At 40.2% G+C, this 20704-nt stretch overlaps 1 protein-coding gene across 13 annotated transcripts in view; it reads right to left on the bottom strand.

Annotated features, from left to right (window-relative positions):
* Positions 1-20704, bottom strand: part of NFASC (neurofascin) — a 208626-nt gene that overhangs the window by 11936 nt on the left and 175986 nt on the right. For 6 of the 13 annotated variants that reach the window (XM_077334671.1, XM_077334672.1, XM_077334676.1 and 3 more), the window contains 3 exons: positions 16946-17062; positions 13792-13935; positions 330-461 (listed from right to left, as the gene is read on the bottom strand). In XM_077334671.1, coding sequence (XP_077190786.1) covers positions 330-461; positions 13792-13935; positions 16946-17062 — 393 coding nt within the window. The remainder of the gene's footprint in view (positions 1-329; positions 462-13791; positions 13936-16945; positions 17063-20704) is intronic. The other 7 variants (XM_077334678.1, XM_077334683.1, XM_077334685.1 and 4 more) reach the window with 2 other exon arrangements.

The raw sequence follows: 20704 nt of genomic DNA, 5'->3' as shown, positions 1-20704 counted from the left end.
TACTGCTCCCCATCTTTTGAACATTTTAATGAGTTTCTTTCATGAAAAAGTTCTATTGCTTGCATTGAAGGAGCCAACACATTGAGCTAATGTGAGGTCAAGTCTGAACAATGGTAATGGGATCTGTAGCATTACCTCCTATCTAGCAAGAAATCCTACTTGTCTTGCCCTTAATGAGATTAATTCTTTTTAGTGTGACAGATGTTCAAAATAGAGAGATAAAAATCCTTCTAGTGGGAAGTCTATTGCTAAGATTTTAAAGTCTAATTAGATGCAGAATTAAATACTTAAAACACACACACATCCAAAGAGACTGCTTTTTCTCTTACCTGGATATTTCCCTCCTCTGCTTCTCTTAATGAAGCAAACTATCAGCAAAATCAGGACCAGAAGAGCGATGGCACACATCAGTCCAATAAACCAACCCTGAGTTGCAATGTCCCCTTGGCTCTTAGTAAATGCTAGTAGGAGGAGTCAAAAGAAACAAGGTGAAAGTAGAATTGAACCACAAGTATAACAGAAATATCAGACCAAGGCCAATAGATTCTTTCTCTCCCATCCACTGGCATCATTCCGGTTTTAGGACTGCACTTTGTGATTGTGTGCCAAGGAAAACCTGTTTTTAATTTGAAGCACAATGTTGACCCCACCACCACCATAACCCAAGATTTTAAGAGTCAATGGAGATAAAAGGCTTGCAGTAAAGATTAAATGGTAGCAGTGGTGTGTGGAATGGGATGGGTAAGAAACAAAACATTGCCTAACAAAGGAGGGTATATAAAATGGGGAAAACAAGAGCAGAAGAAGCCGGGTAACAGATATGATCTCACTTACAATCCTAAAAAATATGTGGCTTGCATAGCAAAAGTGCTCCAAGAATCAACTGTGTGGCATACAGTTCAAATAAACCAATAAGTACAAATACTTTCCCAAGACAACAGAACTAAAAGGAACCCATGTCAAAATGGACTTTATATTTTCAGCATTTGTCCATTCTGAATCCTTAGAACAGGTTAAACAGATTTTCACTAAACTATATATAGGCACAAGAATAGCCTATCAGCTTAACACTGGTATATCGAAACACTACTATGTTGTGATAATGATAATGATTTTTAGATGTACCCAGGAAGGTGCTAGTGGACGTTTAGGGGATTTACAACAGAACTGACTACTAAAATTGCTTTTTGCTTCCACAGAAGGACTGGAAAATGGAAATCTGAGACAAATAGTTTTACCCTTTATCCACTGCTCTTCTTCTTTCCTTTGCAAACTGCTTTTCATCAATGGCAGAGGATTGTATTTTACTAGAAAATCACCCCCCAAAGGAAGGAAGAGGAAAGGTACCTGAGTGATTCAATGCTTTGGGGGGGGGGAGATACATTTAGATATAATACTGTTTTAATATAGCTACATATTCATGATGGGGAGAAAACACATTCAGCTTGAATCATTTACTGTGGTGGTTTTCTGAAAAGCAAAACAGATCTGCTTTCCTATTTTACTATGGGAATACCAGGGCCATTCCGCACCGGGATCAATGTTGCAAATTGTTTGCGGAACGAAAAATTGCCATTTTAAATAGTGGAATTCGTCGTTATGCATACCTGCCTTTGTAGTGGAATCCAGTTGCATTTCTATCGTTTCCCACAGGGTTCCGGTCTCTGCAAAAATCGCTAGCCAGGAAGTGCTATTACTGAGCTGTGTCCCGCCCCTGGCCATCAAGCAGCCAATGGGCGGCCGTTATCATGCTCCCAAACAGCCCCTTTCCCTTTAAGGAAGGTTTAAAAAAAAACACCCATTGCAACGAATATGCATTGATTCGTTGCAACGGAGAGACCCATCCAGCTAGCAGGTGGTGTTTGAGCTGCCGTTTCATCATTGCCACGCTCCCCCCGAGTGAAAAAAAAATCCCCCCCGCCTCACGGGCACGATTTTCGGCCGAAAACAGTGTGAAAAATAAAGGGAAAATAAACCAGCAAATGGGCCTCTGTGTTGCTTGTGCTTGGTGACTTTAAACAGAGGGACTGCAGCCGGGGAAGCCTCACTGGGTAAACGAAGGCTTGCCGGTGCGTTGATCTCCGCTCGCTCGGAGAAAAAAAAATGGCAATCGCTTCGCCGGAAGATCAGAGGAGAGAGCCAGGGGGCGGGACTTTGCAGAAACTGCAACAATGGTAACGCACAGAACTTTCCCGCTAGTGTTGCAGATTGGTTGCAAGAGTGTAGTGCTTTCCGGAGGGTGACTCCACTTTTTGGGATTTCCCTGAAAGCGCTACAACGAAGTGCTTTTTGCGGATCGGTTTCAGGAGTGTTGCAGATTGTCAACGACGTTGTGCATAACGGCAAAACTGTAGCGATTTCAATTAGTAACCATTGTGCTATTTTGGATGAATGCGGAACGGCCCCCAGTATGGTAACGGACATGTATAAGTTGTTTCCCCCCACTTTGTGCATAAATAATATTAAAGTCTTATGTGACTTAGGGAAGTCAATTTGCAGCTTATGTAGTGGTCAGGGGTAGACTGAGAGGCAAAAAAAGGTCCTGGAAATGGCTCCAGCCCTACCCCCTGATGAAGAGGGGAGAGGAGCAGGCTTGCCACAGCTTCCACATGGCCTAGGCAGGGCATGTAGGTGCTGGTTTGCAGTGGTGGGAGCTCTTGCTCCCTTACAGTAGCCATCAACTCAAGGGCTTTTGTCCATTTCACAGTTGGGGTGGCCAGCCCCCAAAGCAATCGGTCTACTGAAACTTTGCCCAGTGGCCTTAATGGGCAAGCAGTACCCTGGAAGCAGCTCATTCTAGTAGACAAAGATCATTTGGGTTGACAAAAACATCCCACAACACTTTAAACAAAACTGTACTACATTTCAAAGTTCATAAAAAGCATAGCTCTTAAGACTGTATACCACCCTCTTTGTAGGAATAATTAACTTGGACCAAAGTACAAAAGGTTGAATTCATAATGGTTGAATTTGTGACTATTAAATCAATGAGAGTTTCTCCCCCTCCAATCATGTGGATCAATACAGAGCTGTCCTATAGAGTTTCATCAGAACAGTGGTAGTAAATACTTCATCTAAGCACCTTTCAAGTTATCTATGATAAATATTTTTGAATAGCACTAATGGAAGATTATCACAGCCATACAGATTTGAATTTCTGCCAAAATTAAAATGAAGATGCACTTTGCAATAATAGCTAAGAGACCTTTCCGAGCCTCTGTCTGGGTCTCTTCACACACTAGCTTTAAGTGCTCTATTCTGCAAAACTTATATCAAGAGTTCGGTCATAGGAAATGCTTTAGTGGACTCTTTAAACTACATTCAAATGTATGAATGAAACACTATCTTCCCCAAGTATGCCTCAAATCATCTTGGATAGACAACATCATCCCCAGTGGATTGGTATAAAGATCAGGAACTTGGCTTTTGCCTGATCAACATAGCAGTACCTTCTAATAGTGGCCCTTCAGGACTGCAGCTCAAACCACTGATTTCACTGCACCCACAACTTCTAGACTTGCGTATGGCTGCTCCAACCTAGTGCCTGGCCCTGACACTCAAGTTGGCTCTCACATTTATCATTAATGTTGAAAAGTCAAAAATTTACAGGGCAAGGGGATATTTGGAATTGTATAGCAATGTATGTGTGGGGAAGAGGAGAGGGGTTTAACCCCTTCCTCCCATGCTGTTTTTGCAATAGAAATTGCTGCCTTTTGAGCTACTGACTGGTAGTATATTTGTGGTAAATACACATATTTGTGGTAAATACACATACACAGAGGGATTTCTATCAGGGGAACGAAGATGAGCCCCTCAGCTTATGCCTACTCTGAAGCTCCAGTTTAAATGCTTCCTTTATTCAATTATTTTCTACCATTAAAGAAAATACCATGAGATCCTACAAGTATGGTGCAGTTTGGTCCTGAGTATCCACTATTGATCAGTCAATTAGAAAAGAAGGCCTGGCTTTAAAATCTCTGCATTAAGAGCTATAGTTGTTTCTCTTGCCACCCTCCTTTGTCTTCATTTCCTAATGAAACCAGGTTGAGAAAGTTAAAGAAAGAAATCATATTCTATTAGCAACATGAGGATAGACTCATTTCCTTTCTGGCAGTTTGAAGAGTAGTTTACATCATCCCTATATCTGTGGAAACATCAATCCAGAAATTGGGAGAGATGCATGGGCAAAACAGATCTTTCCGCAAATGAGAAAAAAGCCTCATGTTAAAAAAAAAATCTGAAATCTAAGGAAAGGGGGGAGGGACACCCTCAGCCATCACTACTATGCAATCATAACAATATCACCAGCCTTCAAGCCTTGATTTCTGTCAGTAAAAGGCAGGGGGAGGGGCAAGGTTTTTTCCAGGACTATGTTGGCCTTTGAGGAAGGACTCAAAGGCCACTGTATGACTTGCTGACACCAGATTCAGGACAAGTTGCTTGCTACAGTTCAACAACAGATGCCCACTCCCCACTCTGCTGTGGAGGTGCACTTAATGACCTTGGGCCAGTCATACACTATTGTCTAATCTACCTCACAGGGTTCCTGTGAAGATAAAATGGAGGAAAGAATAAGTTACTTTATGTTCCCATTATGGAGAACTATAGAGTATATAGGGTATAAATGAAGTAAATAATAAATATGACTGAAGATGGGAGAGATAAAGTAGATCAGTTGGTGGGTAAGAAGGAGAGAAGAAAGCAGGGAATGCCATCTTATCACTTGGGTTAATGGACTGTTCAAGAAGACTCATTGAGTCCATTTATTTATTTATTTAGATTTATATACCTCCCTCCCCGAAGGCTCAGGGACAAGGCCCTTGTCCCTGTAGTTAACTTCGTGAGTTTTCTTCTCCCTTTTTCTTTACATGTTATAACTCTTTTTTCCCCTACTCACAATAGCATTATTTTTGTTTCCAACAATTGTTTTAACATTGTTTTACTGTTTTAATCTTTCATGTAGAAATATTATTGTATTTTATGTCATGATTATTAGCTTCTATTATTAATTACAGTTTTCTGTAGATGTATCATTTATATGGTTCAATTGAACGAATAAACATAACGAACGAACGAGCAGGGGAGGAGATGTGAGGGCTGTCAAGAAATGGGAGAGGAAATAATGTGAGGAGAGGGATCCCACTTGTTTTATATGATAGGAAGAATCTGCCACTTTATCATGCTTTCCAAAAGATATAAGCAGCTTTAATTGACTACAGGAGTGCCACATGCCCCCCTTAGCCTCTGTACTTTAATTGTCCTTTCCTTCAAGACAGTTTACTTACCATGCATTTTCCTTTCCTGTTATAAAAGCCCTGCTGTGGGATATGAACATACTTTGAAGCCATGAAGTTCTTCTAATAGAAGCAGCAAGATATTAACTGCATGGATCTGAGAACTACATTGAATGAAGATAATTTACAGACCAGGGTAGCGAGATCAGAATTATGCAAGAGGCCTTTGGATTGACTGTTCATTCTATTAGTGATACTAACATGGGAAAGCTTCCAATGGAAGAATAAAATTTGGAAATAATCTATAGAACTGTGAAAAAGAATTCAGAACAATACAAATAAAAATAAATGGGAAATGGAAAGTGTTTTGGACAGTATGAAGTCCAATGAATTTCTTACAGTATCTATCAATCTGAATTCTTAACATGGCCCCAGACTGTGATGGCTTCTACCCCCACCCAGGCAGAAACATCTAAAAAATTTAAACAAAAGATAAAGGGGGAGGTTAAAATCCCCCCCCCCAATAGAATAATGCCAATTGAAATCTTGGGAGATTTTGACAGTTAGTTTGGTGATGTTGCCTTGCAATTCTGGTCCTGGAACCCAGGCCTAGACAACACTGGCAGACTGGAAGACTTGGAGAAATCAGCAGTGAAAATTTTGCCTTCTCATCTTCCCCAGTGTACTGGTTGGTCATCACAAGATATGTTTATCTATTATCTGATGAAGATAAAAGTATTTCTTATAAGTGTGCATGACTTACATTTACAACAAAGAAAAATGGGATGGTTTGGAGTTCTACACTGAGCAGAAAAGTAAACCTGTCCCTTAGGCTTACAATAAAGTAACAATTAATATTTTACAGCAGTGGTCCCCAACCTTTTTGTCACCGGGAACCGGTCAATGCTTGACAAATTAACTGAGGCCCAGAGGGGGGGGAGTCTTGCCAAGGGATGTTGCCGCCGCCTGATCCCCTGTTCCACTTGCTTTCTCACCGTCGCCCGCTGGGGGGTGCTGCCAGCAGCAGCTGCACAGTGCCACGCCGAGGGGGGAGCCCCAGCCATGGCGGCTGCCGGAGATCACCAAAGGTGAGCCGGCGGCAGAGTGGCAGGGCAGCTCCCAAGGCAGCAGCCGGGGAGGAGGACAAGGAGGATCCGTGGCCCAGTACAAACTGATCCACGAACCGATACCGGTCCCCGGACCGGGGGTTGAGGACCACTGTTTTACAGAATATGTCTTTGCAATAAATAAAGTTATACAAATTGAAAATGGTCTCTTCCTGTGTCCTGTTTTCAAACTTTTCCTCAGTGGTTGTCCTCTCACTATTAGATCACTATAAGTGATTTCAAATAGAATGTATAACACTTTAATTATGCAAAAGAATTCTTAATATATAATCAGGCCAACAGCTCCATATTGTATCAAACAACCACTGAGGAAAAGTTTGAAAATGGGACACATCTAGAGACTGCTTTGGTTGGAACCTTCACATTAAATGAAAAGAAAAACAAAGAGACAAGTTTTTCAATTTGTATAGCTTTATTTATTGCTAAGACATATTCTGTAAAATATTGATATTGTTACTTTATTGTAAGCCTAAGGGACAGGTTTACTTTTCTGCTCAGTGATTTACATTTACAGCAAAGAAAATTTGTGTCAAGTTTTGGGAAAATACCAGTTTTATTTTAAAGTGATGATAAATTTGACTGATGTGACTCATACATTTGTACATAATTAACTTGTTTGTACCTGAAATTCTTCACTTTTACGAACAACTTTAACATGTTTTGCAAGGATCTTTTACTGTAGTAATAAAGTTTTACTAACTCCTTTATGTTTGTTGCAACAGAGATAACATTGCTACCCCTTTGGAACTGTTAAATAACACCAGAGAATATACTGAGAATAGCAAATCTAAATTAGTTGCCCAAATCAGTAGTTTCCTTGATAACTGAAGTACATTAAAAATTATCTGAAAACAAAATGTTCCACACATTCTACCTCCCACCCCAGATGTTGGAATTTCTAGACCAATAACTACATGGAATTAGATGGCAAGAGAAAAGGTTCCACATGAACTAATATAGTCTTAGGATATAATTCTGGAAGACATTATAGTGGAACTAGTTTCAAAGCCCATTTATAAAAATGGGCTTTGAAAGGGGAGAAGGGAGAAAAGTAAGGGACACGCTCCCACACTCCCACCTACCCACTCTCCCAGAGCTCCCCCAAATGCGACCCCGCGCTCCTCCCTCCAAAGCCGAGACAGAACCCCAGGCCCACTCACCGGCTTTGCGACGCTCCTGCATCCAGCATCCAGCCTCTCGCCGGCGCCAGAGGGCAGCAAAGCGCCTCTCGGCGCGCCAGGCCGGCGGGCAGGGAGCCCCCGCCAGCAGCACGCTCCTTGCTGGCAGCCTGACACGGCAGGAGGCGCCTCGCTCCTCCTGCCACGCCAGGCCGGCGGGCAGGGACCCCCCCGCCAGCCGCACTATGTGCGGCTGGCGGGAGCTCTCTTGCCGGCAACCTGACACGTTGGGAGGCACTTTGCGCCTCCCGACGTGTCAGGCCGCCGGCAAAGGAGCAACTGCGAGCCACGCTGTGCGCGGCTCACAGTTGCTCCAGCAGGGAATCGGAGGGACCAATTGGTCTGCCGGCAAAGGAGCAACTGCGAGCCACGCTGTGCACGGCTCGCAGTTGCTCTGGCAGGGAATCGGAGGGACCAATTGGTCCCTCCAATAGTCTGTCAGGAGGAAGGGGCCAATCGGCACCCTTCCTCATCCCGGACACATCCCGCATCCCAAGGCCTTTCCGTTTTATTTAGTCCGCGGTGCCCGCGGCGCTGCGGGCTGTGTTAAGATTATTGATTTTATAGGTATGCAATGAACGTCTGAATTCATGCATATCCAGGGACACTAAATAAGATGAATCTCATAAACTCAAACTAACTGAATAATATAGCCTATGTTCCTTTGCATTTTATATATGAAACAAAGGCAAGATAAGGCAATAGTATCATGGGTTTTATGCTTATGCATTTCTTCATCCTTTTGTGTTCCCCTTTTTGTAACTACTGCAGAGTATTGATTTTATAGGTATGCAGACAGAGGAAAGGCAATGTAGTCCACCAATACTCTGCATATTTGATTTTGTGCAAGCAGCAGCAATACTTCCATCAAGACCAAGACCATCAGGTGAAGTCCCTGGAAGAGCTCTCCAAATGTGAATATGGAAGGGAGGCCTGTCACTCAAAGTTATGCTGGCAGTAACACCTTGTAGAGGTTAAACTTTGAGGACACAGAATTCTAGCAAAAAAAGAAAAGGGGGAGGGAAATTTTACCTCCCATTCATTTTAAAATATGTGATGCCTTTCTACAAAAAGCAGGTCAAACAGTTTACAATATATAAAAAATGGATGCTACACCATGAAAGGCTATCCCCAATTTAAAAAATACATCTTGCAGTTCAAATCCAAATATAACAGTATCATTAATGCAGATCAAATCACACATCAGCATACACCACCCAAACACACAGCATACAGCTCAAAAGTCCAACAGCACATTCTCCTTAGGGCAAACAGCAGATGGACAGTAGCATACAGCAACTCCTTTAGGGGAAAGTATAACCCTCACTTCCCTGGAATGCAGGAAGATTGTAAGATGACTACAAAACATGTAATATGAGGAGTGAAAGTAGGTTGCCTAATGGTGATCGCTTGAGGTATGACCAGAGTGGGGGTAGTGGTTAAAAATGGCAGCTCCTAATCTGGCGAGCCAAGTTTGATCCCCTGCTCCTCCACATGGTGACATTGGCCTCACCACAGCACCGATAAAGCTGTTCTGACCGAGCAGTAATATCAGGGCTGTCTCAGCCTCACCCACCTCACAGCGTGTCTATTGTGGGGATAAGAAAGGGAAGGTGGTTGTAAGCTGCTTTGAGACTCCTGGTAGAGAAAAGCAGCATATAAAATCCAGCTCTTCCTCTCATTCTTCTAGTACTTGTGGCTTGGTGCCAATCTGTCCCCTAATACACAAAAAGTCTAAAAATGGAGGGTGTTGTAAAGACATGAAGTTGTGATCAAGAATGCCAGGCCAACAAAAAAGGCATGTTCCTCCAGTAATGCCTGGAAAATGCCTACCTCCCACTCAAACCTCCCTACCTCCCACTCAAACTCACAATGACCAGGAATGAAAAATTATCCTATTTAATTTGCCAAATAGTCTAAATCCAGAGCATGCTTATTTGCACAAAATAAATTATGATGTTGTCATTGCAATGTACATAGTGTTTACAAGAAGAAAAGTGGATTTAAACATGTATGCTACCCAAAATATGCTAATGTCATAAGGAAGGCATACAGACTAGAACCTACATGTTTTGGGGGAGGGGCTACAGCAGAAATAGCTAACTGATACCATTTAACTGATGAAGTATGCATCTCCGATATATGTTAGACTATAATAATAATGCTAACTTCGGCCTGCAGTGAGGGAGAATTGTGCTATTTTTTCCAGCAGAACATTTCTTGTCCATCCAATGGAACAACAACAAAATCATAATACAATCCATTATTTTTGTTTATATTATAATTTGTGAACCTCCTGAAAGGTAAAGCCATAGTCATAAGAATGGTCCTAATAAGCTACGGTAGAGATGTTTACATGCATTTCCAAATCTGACCCGAGGAAGGAGAAAACAATATTACCTGCTAGTACAGGCAAACTGATATCTAGGGACAGCATAAATGTACTCGCCCAAGTCAAGTACTTGGTTTTCTTGCCTCCATGCATTAATAGGAAGGATGTTACTTTTACCAAAGAGATTGCTAAACTGCATTAAATGTGTGCGACTATTTTGTATTAGTGTCGTCATCCATTCATGAATTAATCCCCCTTTCCCTTGTAGCTGAAAGTGTCTTATTATTCCAAGATTAAGAGCAGATAAAATACAATAAAACCACATTAATCCCACCCCTCCAGAGGATAGAATCATAGAATCATAGAGTTGGAAGGGGCCATACAGGCCATCTAGTCCAACCCCCTGCACAGCACAGGATCCTAAAGCATCCAAGAAAAGTGTGTATCCAACCTTTGCTTGAAGACTGCCAGTGAGGGGGAGCTCACCACCTCCTTAGGCAGCCTATTCCACTGCTGAACTACTCTGACTGTGAAAAATTTTTTCCTGATATCTAGCCTATATCGTTGTACTTGTAGTTTAAACCCATTACTGCGTGTCCTTTCCTCACCAGCCAATGGGAACAGCATCCTGCTCTCCTCCAAATGACAACCTTTCAAATACTTAAAGAGGGCTATGTCCCCTCTTAACCTTTTTTCCAGGCTGAACATTCCCAAGTCCCTCAACCTATCTTCATAGGGCTTGGTCCGTTGGCCCCAGATCATCTTCATCGCTCTCCTCTGTACCCTTTCAATTTTATCTACGTCCTTCTTGAAGTGAGGCCTCCAGAACTGCACACAGTACTCCAGGTGTAGTCTGACCAGTGCCGTATACAATGGGACTATGACATCTTGTGATTTTGATGTGATGCCTCTGTTGATACAGCCCAAAATGGCATTCACCTTTTTACTGCTGCATCACACTGCCTGCTCATGTTTAGTTTACATCCACAAGTACCCCAAGGTCTTGTTCCCACACAGTGTTACCTAGAAGCGTATCCCCCATCCAGTAGGCTTGCTTTTCATTTTTTTGACCCAGATGCAGAACTTTACACTTATCTTTATTAAATTGCGTCTTGTTCTCATTTGCCCATTTTTCCATTTTGTTCAGATCTCGTTGAACTCTGTCTCTATCTTCCGGAGTATTTGCCAGTCCTCCCAATTTGGTGTCATCTGCAAACTTGATGAGTAGTCCTTCCACCCCCTCATCTAGATCATTAATAAATATGTTAAAAAGTACCGGGCCGAGCACCAAGCCCTGAGGTACCCCGCTACTCACCTCCCTCCAGTCTGATGAAACATCATTGACAACAACTCTTTGAGTGCGGTTCTCTAACCAATTCCCTATCCACCTAACTATCTGAAAATCCAGATTGAAGTCCTTCAATTTATCCATCAGAACATCATGGGGAACCTTATCAAAAGCTTTACTAAAATCCAAGTAAACAACATCAACCGAATTTCCACGATCCAGCAAACCTGTCACTTGGTCAAAAAAGGAAACCAGGTTGGTCTGACAGGACCTGTTGGAGACAAATCCATGCTGACTTCCTTGGATCACAAAATTGTCCTCCAGATGTCTGCAGATTGCTCCCTTTAATATCTGCTCCATTATCTTACCCACCACAGAGGTCAGACTCACTGGTCTGTAGTTTCCTGGGTCATCCTTCCTCCCTTTTTTGAAGATTGGAATAACGTTTGCTCTCTTCCAGTCCTCCGGGACATCTCCAGTCCTTAAAGAGGTCCCGAAGATGATGGACAAGGGTTGTGCAAGTTCTCTGGAAAGTTCTTTGAGCATGACATAGCATGACATAGTTCAAAGAACTAGTGATTTCAGCTTCCCAACAGGTTGAATTCAGATCTTTACCACAGGGAGACATATAGGCACAAACAGCATCAGACTATTTTACATTTTAGATAGTTTGTGGGTGTGAATCATACTTTGACTATTTTTTATTTTTCCTCTGGCCTCTCCTATCCCCATTCTGTTTGTCAATTCAGAAAATTACCACTCACTGCAGCCCAATTTAGCTGTGAGGCAGAGAACTTCCCTGTGAGCCTCTGCTTGGGCTGTACATGATTGGTTAGCATGGCACCACACTATCCTCCAGGGTTATGGAACTCTGGTGTGCAAACTAAGCACATGTGCCTGCTTTGCAGAGGTGGTAGCACAGAATAAATGATATGTTGACAGTGCAATCTTAAGAACGCGGTCATAGGAATAAATCCCTCTCAACAGAATAATGGGACCTGTTTAGAATTATGCTTTGTCAACTAGCTCTTTTGCCCAATCAGTCTCAATTTTAAATTGTGCCTCAGACTTTAGATCCTGTTGATCCTTCTCTCTTTCTTAGATCCTATCATTAGCACAGTCTCATTATCGTCAGTTATAAAATATAACTAAGTTTGCTCCTTTCTTAATTCTACCCACACTTTGGTTCGTTGGTTAGAATTTATCTTTTATCTCTCATTTTGGTGTATTTTCCTCCTCACGATCCTCTTCACTGCTTGTTAAGCCTCATATCTTTGGGTTTTTTAAAAATATTGTTCTTTATTTATTATCTACTATACATTCATGTGTTGTTCCTTTTTACTATCTACTATAATTCAATTGTTTATCTTCCTTTTAAAATGCCTACAAACTAATTATGCCTACTAAATTTTGTCTTCCAGCTTTTAGTTTAATTTCTGTCTAAATCAGAACATAAGAACATAGGACAAGGATCTGCTATCAGGTGCATTTTGTATAGTGTTTTATTTTTAGGAACTTTAGTCACAATAAATTTTATTGCCTTTTCTTTCACATTATTTACCTTATAGCTTGCTAAACAATCTCTGGCCCTTTCCTCTTGTTGGGTTTTTATGGAGTGAATGTCAGACATTTCTCACACAAAATATGCACCCAACTGCTGACTTGCTTCTACAAAAAGAACTATTATTTTGGATAACACACCTACTAACAGGAAGTCAACTGGGGCATTACAAGGTATAATTAACTACCATTTGAGCTAGCTACTTGAATATTTCAGTACAATCCTAACCAGAGTTAGACCCTTCTAGGGTTCTTGAAGTCAATAGGCTTACAAGGGTGTAACCATGCTTAGGACTGTACTGGAAATTCGGAAACATGAATGTTAACATAGCAGCTCCTAAAATTAGGGGCCCTCAAGGATAATGTACAGCAACATTCTGTGAAAATGAACTGATAAAATTTCAGTATTGCTATTTAATACTTCATTTATTGATATAAACACAGCACATCTCATTGTGTATCTTCTGCTGGTAAAAAAACCTCCCCAAACCCTCATATGGGTTTTACATAAATACCATATGTTAATTTTTTATATGGTTACATGTGTTCATGCATCAACGGGCAACATGACAATGAGAATCATTGGTGGCAACATGACAATGGTTACCATTAGCAGGTGGACAGAAGCACAATCCTCCTCTCCAACACATAAACATAACAGGACCCGATTCTTAGGTCTAAACAAAAGCCATGGTTTTCTGCCCTTGTTATAAGCATTACGATACAAAATCAGGTTGATTTGCTACAAGGCCATGCCGACAGATTTTCAGCAAATAGTGAATAAAATGGAGCGGGGGAGAACATGCATACTACCCTAGGCTTCTTGGAGGGAGATGGGATAAAAATGGAATAGGTGTGTTCAGATAACTTCAAAAGAGATCATTTGTTTCAGTGTGTTAGCTCTATAAGAAGGGCAGCAAGTGCAATGTCAGCAGAAGAGTGGATGAAGTTTGTTCCATGCGTGGCTTAATTCCTCTATCTGAAGAAAAGGCACACAAAAAAGCAATAAAGTCTGGAATGGAACAAAATGTCTCCAAGATGTATTACACAGTGAGGCTGAACCCCATCTCACCTGCACTTGTGTTAAAGGTTATGTTCGAGCTGGTGATGGTATCATTCCCTTTGAGAAAAACCCGTACTATATACTTCTCCCCAGGAGTCAGGTTAATCAGCTCCATAAAGGGTTTATCAGTGGCAGATTTCATTGTTTTGTTACCTAAGAAACAGAAATCTCACATCAAAGGCAGCTATGAGAAAAATCAGAGATTACCATGCTGGCAAATTCCACCAAAGTTGTTATTAAAAAGTTATTAAAAAGACACATGTCCCTGCTGTTAATAAATAGCGGGTTAGAGGGATGTTTCATTGAGTTAATATCCAGAGTTTTGGTCCTATCAATTCAAAGTTCAAAAATCAGTGTTCAAAAGTCGTGCCATCTATTTATGCTATCTGTATGTATATAAATAATTTTTCAAACTAGTATTTATTCTGGTGAAGCACTTATTTCAATACCCTTAGACTGTATCCAGTTGAACCTTCCGATATAAGTTCAGCAATTTAGCACAAAATCAAGAGTACAAGAAAAATAAATCAGAAGGCTTTTACACAATCACTTTTGAATACCCTTATATGGATTCGAAGCAAATGGCTAGTCTTTACTTAAATTGCTGGTGTTGTATTGAATCTGAAGGGTATATCATATCTGAACAGTCCTTCTTCTGGATCAGCTTTATGCTATATTATTAATTAATTGGACCATACTCAACAAAGTTATTCCCTTCTAAGCCAATGGACTTCAGTGCACCTAGAAGGGTGGAATGCAGTGTATAAAGTACATTTTTTTCTGAATTAATCACTCAACAGGGTTAAATAGAGTTCACTTAAAATCTATTATTAGGCACATGAGTGTGGATTAAAATAAAGTCAAACCTATATTAAATTTGTGTAGTTGAACCAAACATTAAAAAGATACAACCAACTTTGTCACAAACCCTAGCACAGGAAAATCCTATAAAACTGCAAGTATCCTTCATATGATAAGAATTTTAATAATCCCATCTGGATTAAATTAATCTTAGCACATTATTGGCAAAAACATTCCCAATGATGTTACAAAACTGCTGAAATCCCTTTTGCTAGCAGTGACTGGATTTCTCAAGAGCGTTATTGGCATCCCTTAAAGTCACATGAAAAAAAGGTTCTTATACTTCTGGCTTATCAATGGAGCACCCAACAAGACACATGAGAAGCATCACATACAAGACCTTGTGATACTGCAAAGTATAGCTGAGTGGATTCATGGGGATCCCAAATATTAAGCCAAGGGGATTTGCACAAGGCAGCAGAGAGGGCCATTCTGCACATTATAAAAAATAGTGTTACACCAGAGCAATGGTATAATGTTATAAAAAAACTGTGCCTCTGAGCATTCCTCACCTCCTGGCTCTCTCGCTTTCCTTTGCCGCCTTCTCGTACTTCTTTGCACTCCGCACGCCTGCTTGGAATGGCGGAAGAGGAATGTGCTATACACACAACTCTCCTCCACTTGTCAATCAAGCCAGGCAGCCAATCACCTTTCTCCATGTTTTAAAGGTCCGACAATGCAAGGTTTTTTTTTTAAGTAAAACTTCTCCATTGCTATGCCTATGCATCTAATCATAGATGCATAGTGCTTATTTTATTGCCACCCCATTTGGAATTATGAGCCTTGAAGCTTTAAAAAAGTAATCTTGTTTCCAATTTTTTTGAGGGGAGGGGGTTAGAGAGGCATGCTTTGTGTGTTAACTTGTGGGAAAAGATTTTTTTGCTCTGCATGGATGATTTAACACATATTCTTTGCTCCAGGCAGTTTGCTTCAAAAAAAAAAGCCCTGTCCCCAGGAGAAGGGAGAGGAAGGTGGGTGCGAGGGTGAGCGTGAGGGCAGGCACTGGAGGTGGAGATTGTGCTACTTTGCCTCCACAGATTTCCTTAGCATATGGTTGCTGGTTGCTCTCCTCTTGCTTGCGCTACATAGTTGAAGGAATCTACTTTTGTGGATTCCCCCAACTAGTGCTTTAAAATGGAGGATGTAGCTGCTAGTTTGTTGCTAGGATGCTGGATACTGATGATGATGTGTAAAATGCCAAAAATACGTCATCAACAAAAGGTAAGCCTTTTACTATATTTTCCGAGTGAGGAATGGCCTTGAGAATTTTGTGCAGTGATGGGTATTATATCAAATCAGCAAATCAGGAGAAAACAGTGTGGATCTGCCATGGATTGTGAACAAAGTTGATGTTGGTCACTTTGATGGCTAGGTACTAAACCAACTGTTCAGAAAAGAAAAATTAGAACAGACTTGGAATTTTAGAGATTCTAAATCAAAATGTGGGTTTACTATTAATGTTCAAAGCTCTTAATTTACAGTTGGTTGGACCAGTGGTAGACTACAAATGTTCTCCTCTGATTGTTATGGGTTTTAGCCCCCTCTGTCAACCCAAATTAGTCTTATTTCCCCAACCTCAACTAAGAATTTGTTGCCAGTTTAACATTTATGGATAGATTACTATAAATATATTATTATATTCAAGGTATAAGGTTTATACATTTAATAAAATTTTGTTGATCTTAAAGGTGCCACCAAACTCAAACCCATCTGAATCTATTTTATTCTATGAAATTCTGCAGCTATCACAAACAACTTGGGTCAGTTTTCTAAAAACTTCTATATCAAGATGCATTATTCTGAATCCGCTAGCAGAAGGAATTAAATTCCATAGGACACCAGCATTAAGAAGCACAGTTCTACTAATGGCTGTCTTACAAATTAAATAGTATGTCTTCTCCTTGCCTGCCCTCTTCTCTCTAGACTAAGCAACAAAGGTTAAACTTCTTGTGACACATGAAGATCTGTGAACAACTCTCCAGCATATTTCTAAATTTTAAATAGCATTCACAGGGTCTGTGGCAGAGGGTTCGAGGAGAGGCCATTTGAAGCTGAGAAAGGCAGCAGTGAGGGTAGGAGGAGGAGATAAGCCTCTCTCCCTGATTCAGATCCAAGACTCATCAGTTCTTTAACAATAAAAACATGCTGTAATTGTATTCATAGATCCTCCCGTGTTTAGTCTAGTTTGAGCCTGAATTACATTGTAGTTAACATCATATAACAATTCTTTAAACCCTTGAGAGATGCCAGGATCTCTGGTGGCATCAAGGACCCTGAAGTATTCCCACACCACAATGCTTACTGTTGATATACTCAACCACAAACTCAGTTTCAGGATCAAACTTGTGGTTCCAGGTGATGTTTGCCCAGTTACTGGTAGGTGAAGCTTTTACGTCCCAGATGGGCTTTCCATCGCCAGCTGGTGAACAGGTTAGAACAGAGGTTAGTATACTGGGTTATAGACAAATGTGCATTCTATTTTCTGAATTAACTAATGACTTTATGTGGAAAAACTTAAAGCATACTGTACAACATGATTTGGATGCTAGAGTACTATTTCACATGGGAAATGCATGATAAAGTCTTAAATTTTCACTAGGAGTGTGCAATCCCCCCAGCCCTCCCTAAAACAAACACGGTATTTTGGGGTGGGTGGGGGGTATATTGAGCCTAAAAACTATTGGTATTTTGTGACATTCCAGAATCCCAGTTCTGGATTCAGTAAATATTCGGGAATGAAGAATCAATGTGGGGCTATCTGGGTTTGGGGGGGGGGTTGTTTTGAGACAGAGGCACCAAGTTTGTAGCATAACTGCTGGTGCCTCTCCTCAAAGAAATCCTTCAAGTTTGAAAAAGATTGTACCAGAAGGTCTAGTTCTATGGGCCTCCAAAGAAGGCACCCCTAGCCATTGGTTCAAAAAAGGCATTTAAACTGTAAAGCCGCGGTGATCCCATTAAAGGCCTTCTCCAAGTTGACAGTTCACTCTGAATGCATTTAAAGGGACTGAGAACGCTGTATATGCACTTGAACTATGGTTATTTGCAGTTTTAAAATATTTTTCTGGCAATGCCCTTTGGGATAGACAAAAAATAATCCAGGTTGAATACCCCAGAAATACCCCAGAAATACCAATCAGGTATTTTCAGGTATTTTTTGGCTCAGATTAGCTAAATGCACACCCCTAATTTCCAGTCAAATAATAAGTCACAGACTGATAGTAACTTTTCTGTAAATACGTTCTTTGAAATGTCAAGTTTATATACAAATTTCTATCCTACCAGATAAATTCACTCACTGAAATGCAAGGAGAGGCTATGCTAAAATTTTCAACAACCCAACCCCTAATTATTCTGTATTGAGCAATTTCAGAACTGTCAAAAAGGAAGTCATTTTCTGTGAAAGCTTATATTGTTCCCATCCATTCTTATGGACGGAATTGTGGACAAAGGCACACTGACTGTCTAATATAAACCTTAAGGCTTTATGAGATATCAGGGATACAGTCTGTTAAAAAATTAGTGTATCTACAATTTCTGGTTCATTTGTCTGTAAAAGAAACTAAGCTCTATCTCCTTTGTTTCCTAAATGAGGTGGACTGCTGATAGTCAAAATGGTATGGCCAGATCCCCGTAGAACAAACTCTGTTCTATGTATGTTCTGAACAATGCAGAAAGAGTACCAACTCAACTTCTTACACTGAACTGTAGAAGGTTAGGTTCTCCAACTAACCCTCTAATATTTACTTTCCTATAATTCCAGAAATTCAAATATTTCTGCTCCATACATTTGACCAGTTTGATTGCAGAGCATGAAACACATGCAAATATTGTTAACACATAGATGTTCCTAATTTTGAGGAAATTAAATCAGTGTTTTCATGATGAGCCAACAAAGAATATATGTGGAGTCTGTATAGTCAACTTCCTGACTCAAGGGAGGAGGGTACTTTATGAGGTCGCTTTGCTTGAGAAACTTCAATTTTAGGAGAGACCAATTGGGATAACTGGAAGCTAGTGAGTGGTTGGGTCTTAAATTATCTTAAGACTCCTTCCAGAGAGTCTGAACAACTTTGCAAGACTTGATGCATGAAGTAACGAATAGGAGAGGCTGTTCACTGAATTGCTAGATTATAGAGAAAGGCTAATGGACAGCATAACACACTTTGATTGCTGAAACTTAAGCCTGAATGACTTGGCCCTTTAGACTCTGGAAATTCACTTGTTTTGTGCATCAAAGGTGAAATTCAGTCCATATGGTTATTGTCTTAATATTATAAACTGATTGGGAAAGAATTTTGTCCATAGTTTGCACAGGTTACATTAGGTAAGAGAATCAGTTGTCTTTTATACAATTGTTTAATTGGCCTGAAAGTTTTAAATCAGAAATTCTTGCTATTGCTTTGGTTAAAAAGAGTCATTTGGAAATGAGAGCACAAGCAACTACAGAGCACAATTTTTAAGTTTAGATTTCAGAAAAGTATTTCGGCACCCAAGAAAACCAATTTGATTTACACATGCTTATAGTGTGGAGTCTTCTTCTACCAGCCACTTATCACTGTGTGCAGGGGCATCTGATTCCACTGCATGATTATCAATGAGACATTTAGTTTTAAGTAGTTACTGAGAAAACTTTCCTTAAATAAATATATTACAAGCTGAGCACCTAGTTTCTATACCATCACATGAGCTTGCCATTGATGCCATTGAGATTCTGTATGTACAAGAGTTTAATCAAGCCAAGTTTAATTAAGAACTACAATGACCTACTTTAACTTTGATGTACGCTAGTAAGAAATTATTGCAAACCATAAAATGGCTACCTGATTAAATGGCTATTTTTTAAAATTAAAAACACAAGGGGTTGTGACCAAGAACATCAGAGGGGACTTTTTCTTCAATAGTCAAGATTTACCACATCAGAAATTGAGGAACAGCTTAAATTATCTGTACAGTGCTTTCACAAAATTTCACAAAAAAAACAAAATTCAAGGAAAATAATGTTGGACTGAGGATGTTTTAGAAAATGATTTCCTCTGACTAAGATAAATATTTGGATATATACAAGGTCAGTTGCTGGGAACCTGGCAAAACTTCTCAATACTTACTGAGGAGATACTCTGAAAATCAGTTGTCTTAACTAGACTTCTTGTTATATAGAAACTCAGACAGCTGGCTAAACAAAGCCAGAAAGTCCATGGCTCAAAATTTTCCTTTGCCATAAACTCACTTAGTCCTCTTAGCCTCTCCCTCAGCCTCAACCATCCTCCCTTAATCTACAATGGCTGCATTTGAATGTCATGATAAAGCTTCAATTGTATGACAAACTGTGGTTGAGCCATCTATTGCAATAACAAAAATCCTGTTTGTGCAGAAGCATCTTGCTTCTGTGCAGCATACCAAATAAGATATCCTCCCTAAATTGTCATCCCTGCAGTCTGGTGATGCTATTCAAATAACGAGAATTCAGGTATGACAACAAATCACAATTCACACTCACCACCTATAAATTCTTTGTTGAATTCCTGGCAGAGTGATCACCATTTGGGTATCACAACTAACCATAGCTTGATTAAACCAAGGTTAACAGAGATATCTGAATATCTACCAATATGTGGATAGTAACCTACTGACCTCCTTTACAGGGCTAGAAGGATTAATGAAATCAGGTATGTGTTCTCTGAACCCTCTACAGTGCTATACAAATACAATTATTAATTATTATATATTGTATACAGTGCGAAAGAACATCAGGTCAATCTCTTTAACTCTCCCCCTAACTAGTTTTTTTCCCTATGCTAAATCAACAGCTGCAGTATCTAGTGCTGGGTAGCCCAGTTTATTAGCCATGACTTAGTAACAAGTCACCTTCAGAATGCCCTAGCTATTCATTATGAAAAATCTACATATGTGCCTTGTTATAGATCTTAGCCTTTTTTCCTGGAATTTTTAGCATGAAGGACATCATGCCCCATAATGAATCAGATCCACAACGGAGTTAATCACATTACTGATTGTCATATTACACATTTTGCTGACCACAGCTTCTTTAACCCAATCATCT

Source organism: Paroedura picta, chromosome 4 (assembly GCF_049243985.1).
Source record: "Paroedura picta isolate Pp20150507F chromosome 4, Ppicta_v3.0, whole genome shotgun sequence".
In the NCBI taxonomy this organism is placed as follows: domain Eukaryota; kingdom Metazoa; phylum Chordata; class Lepidosauria; order Squamata; family Gekkonidae; genus Paroedura; species Paroedura picta.
Note: the sequence above shows the minus strand (reverse complement) of the source record. Positions and strands in the feature narration are given on the sequence as shown.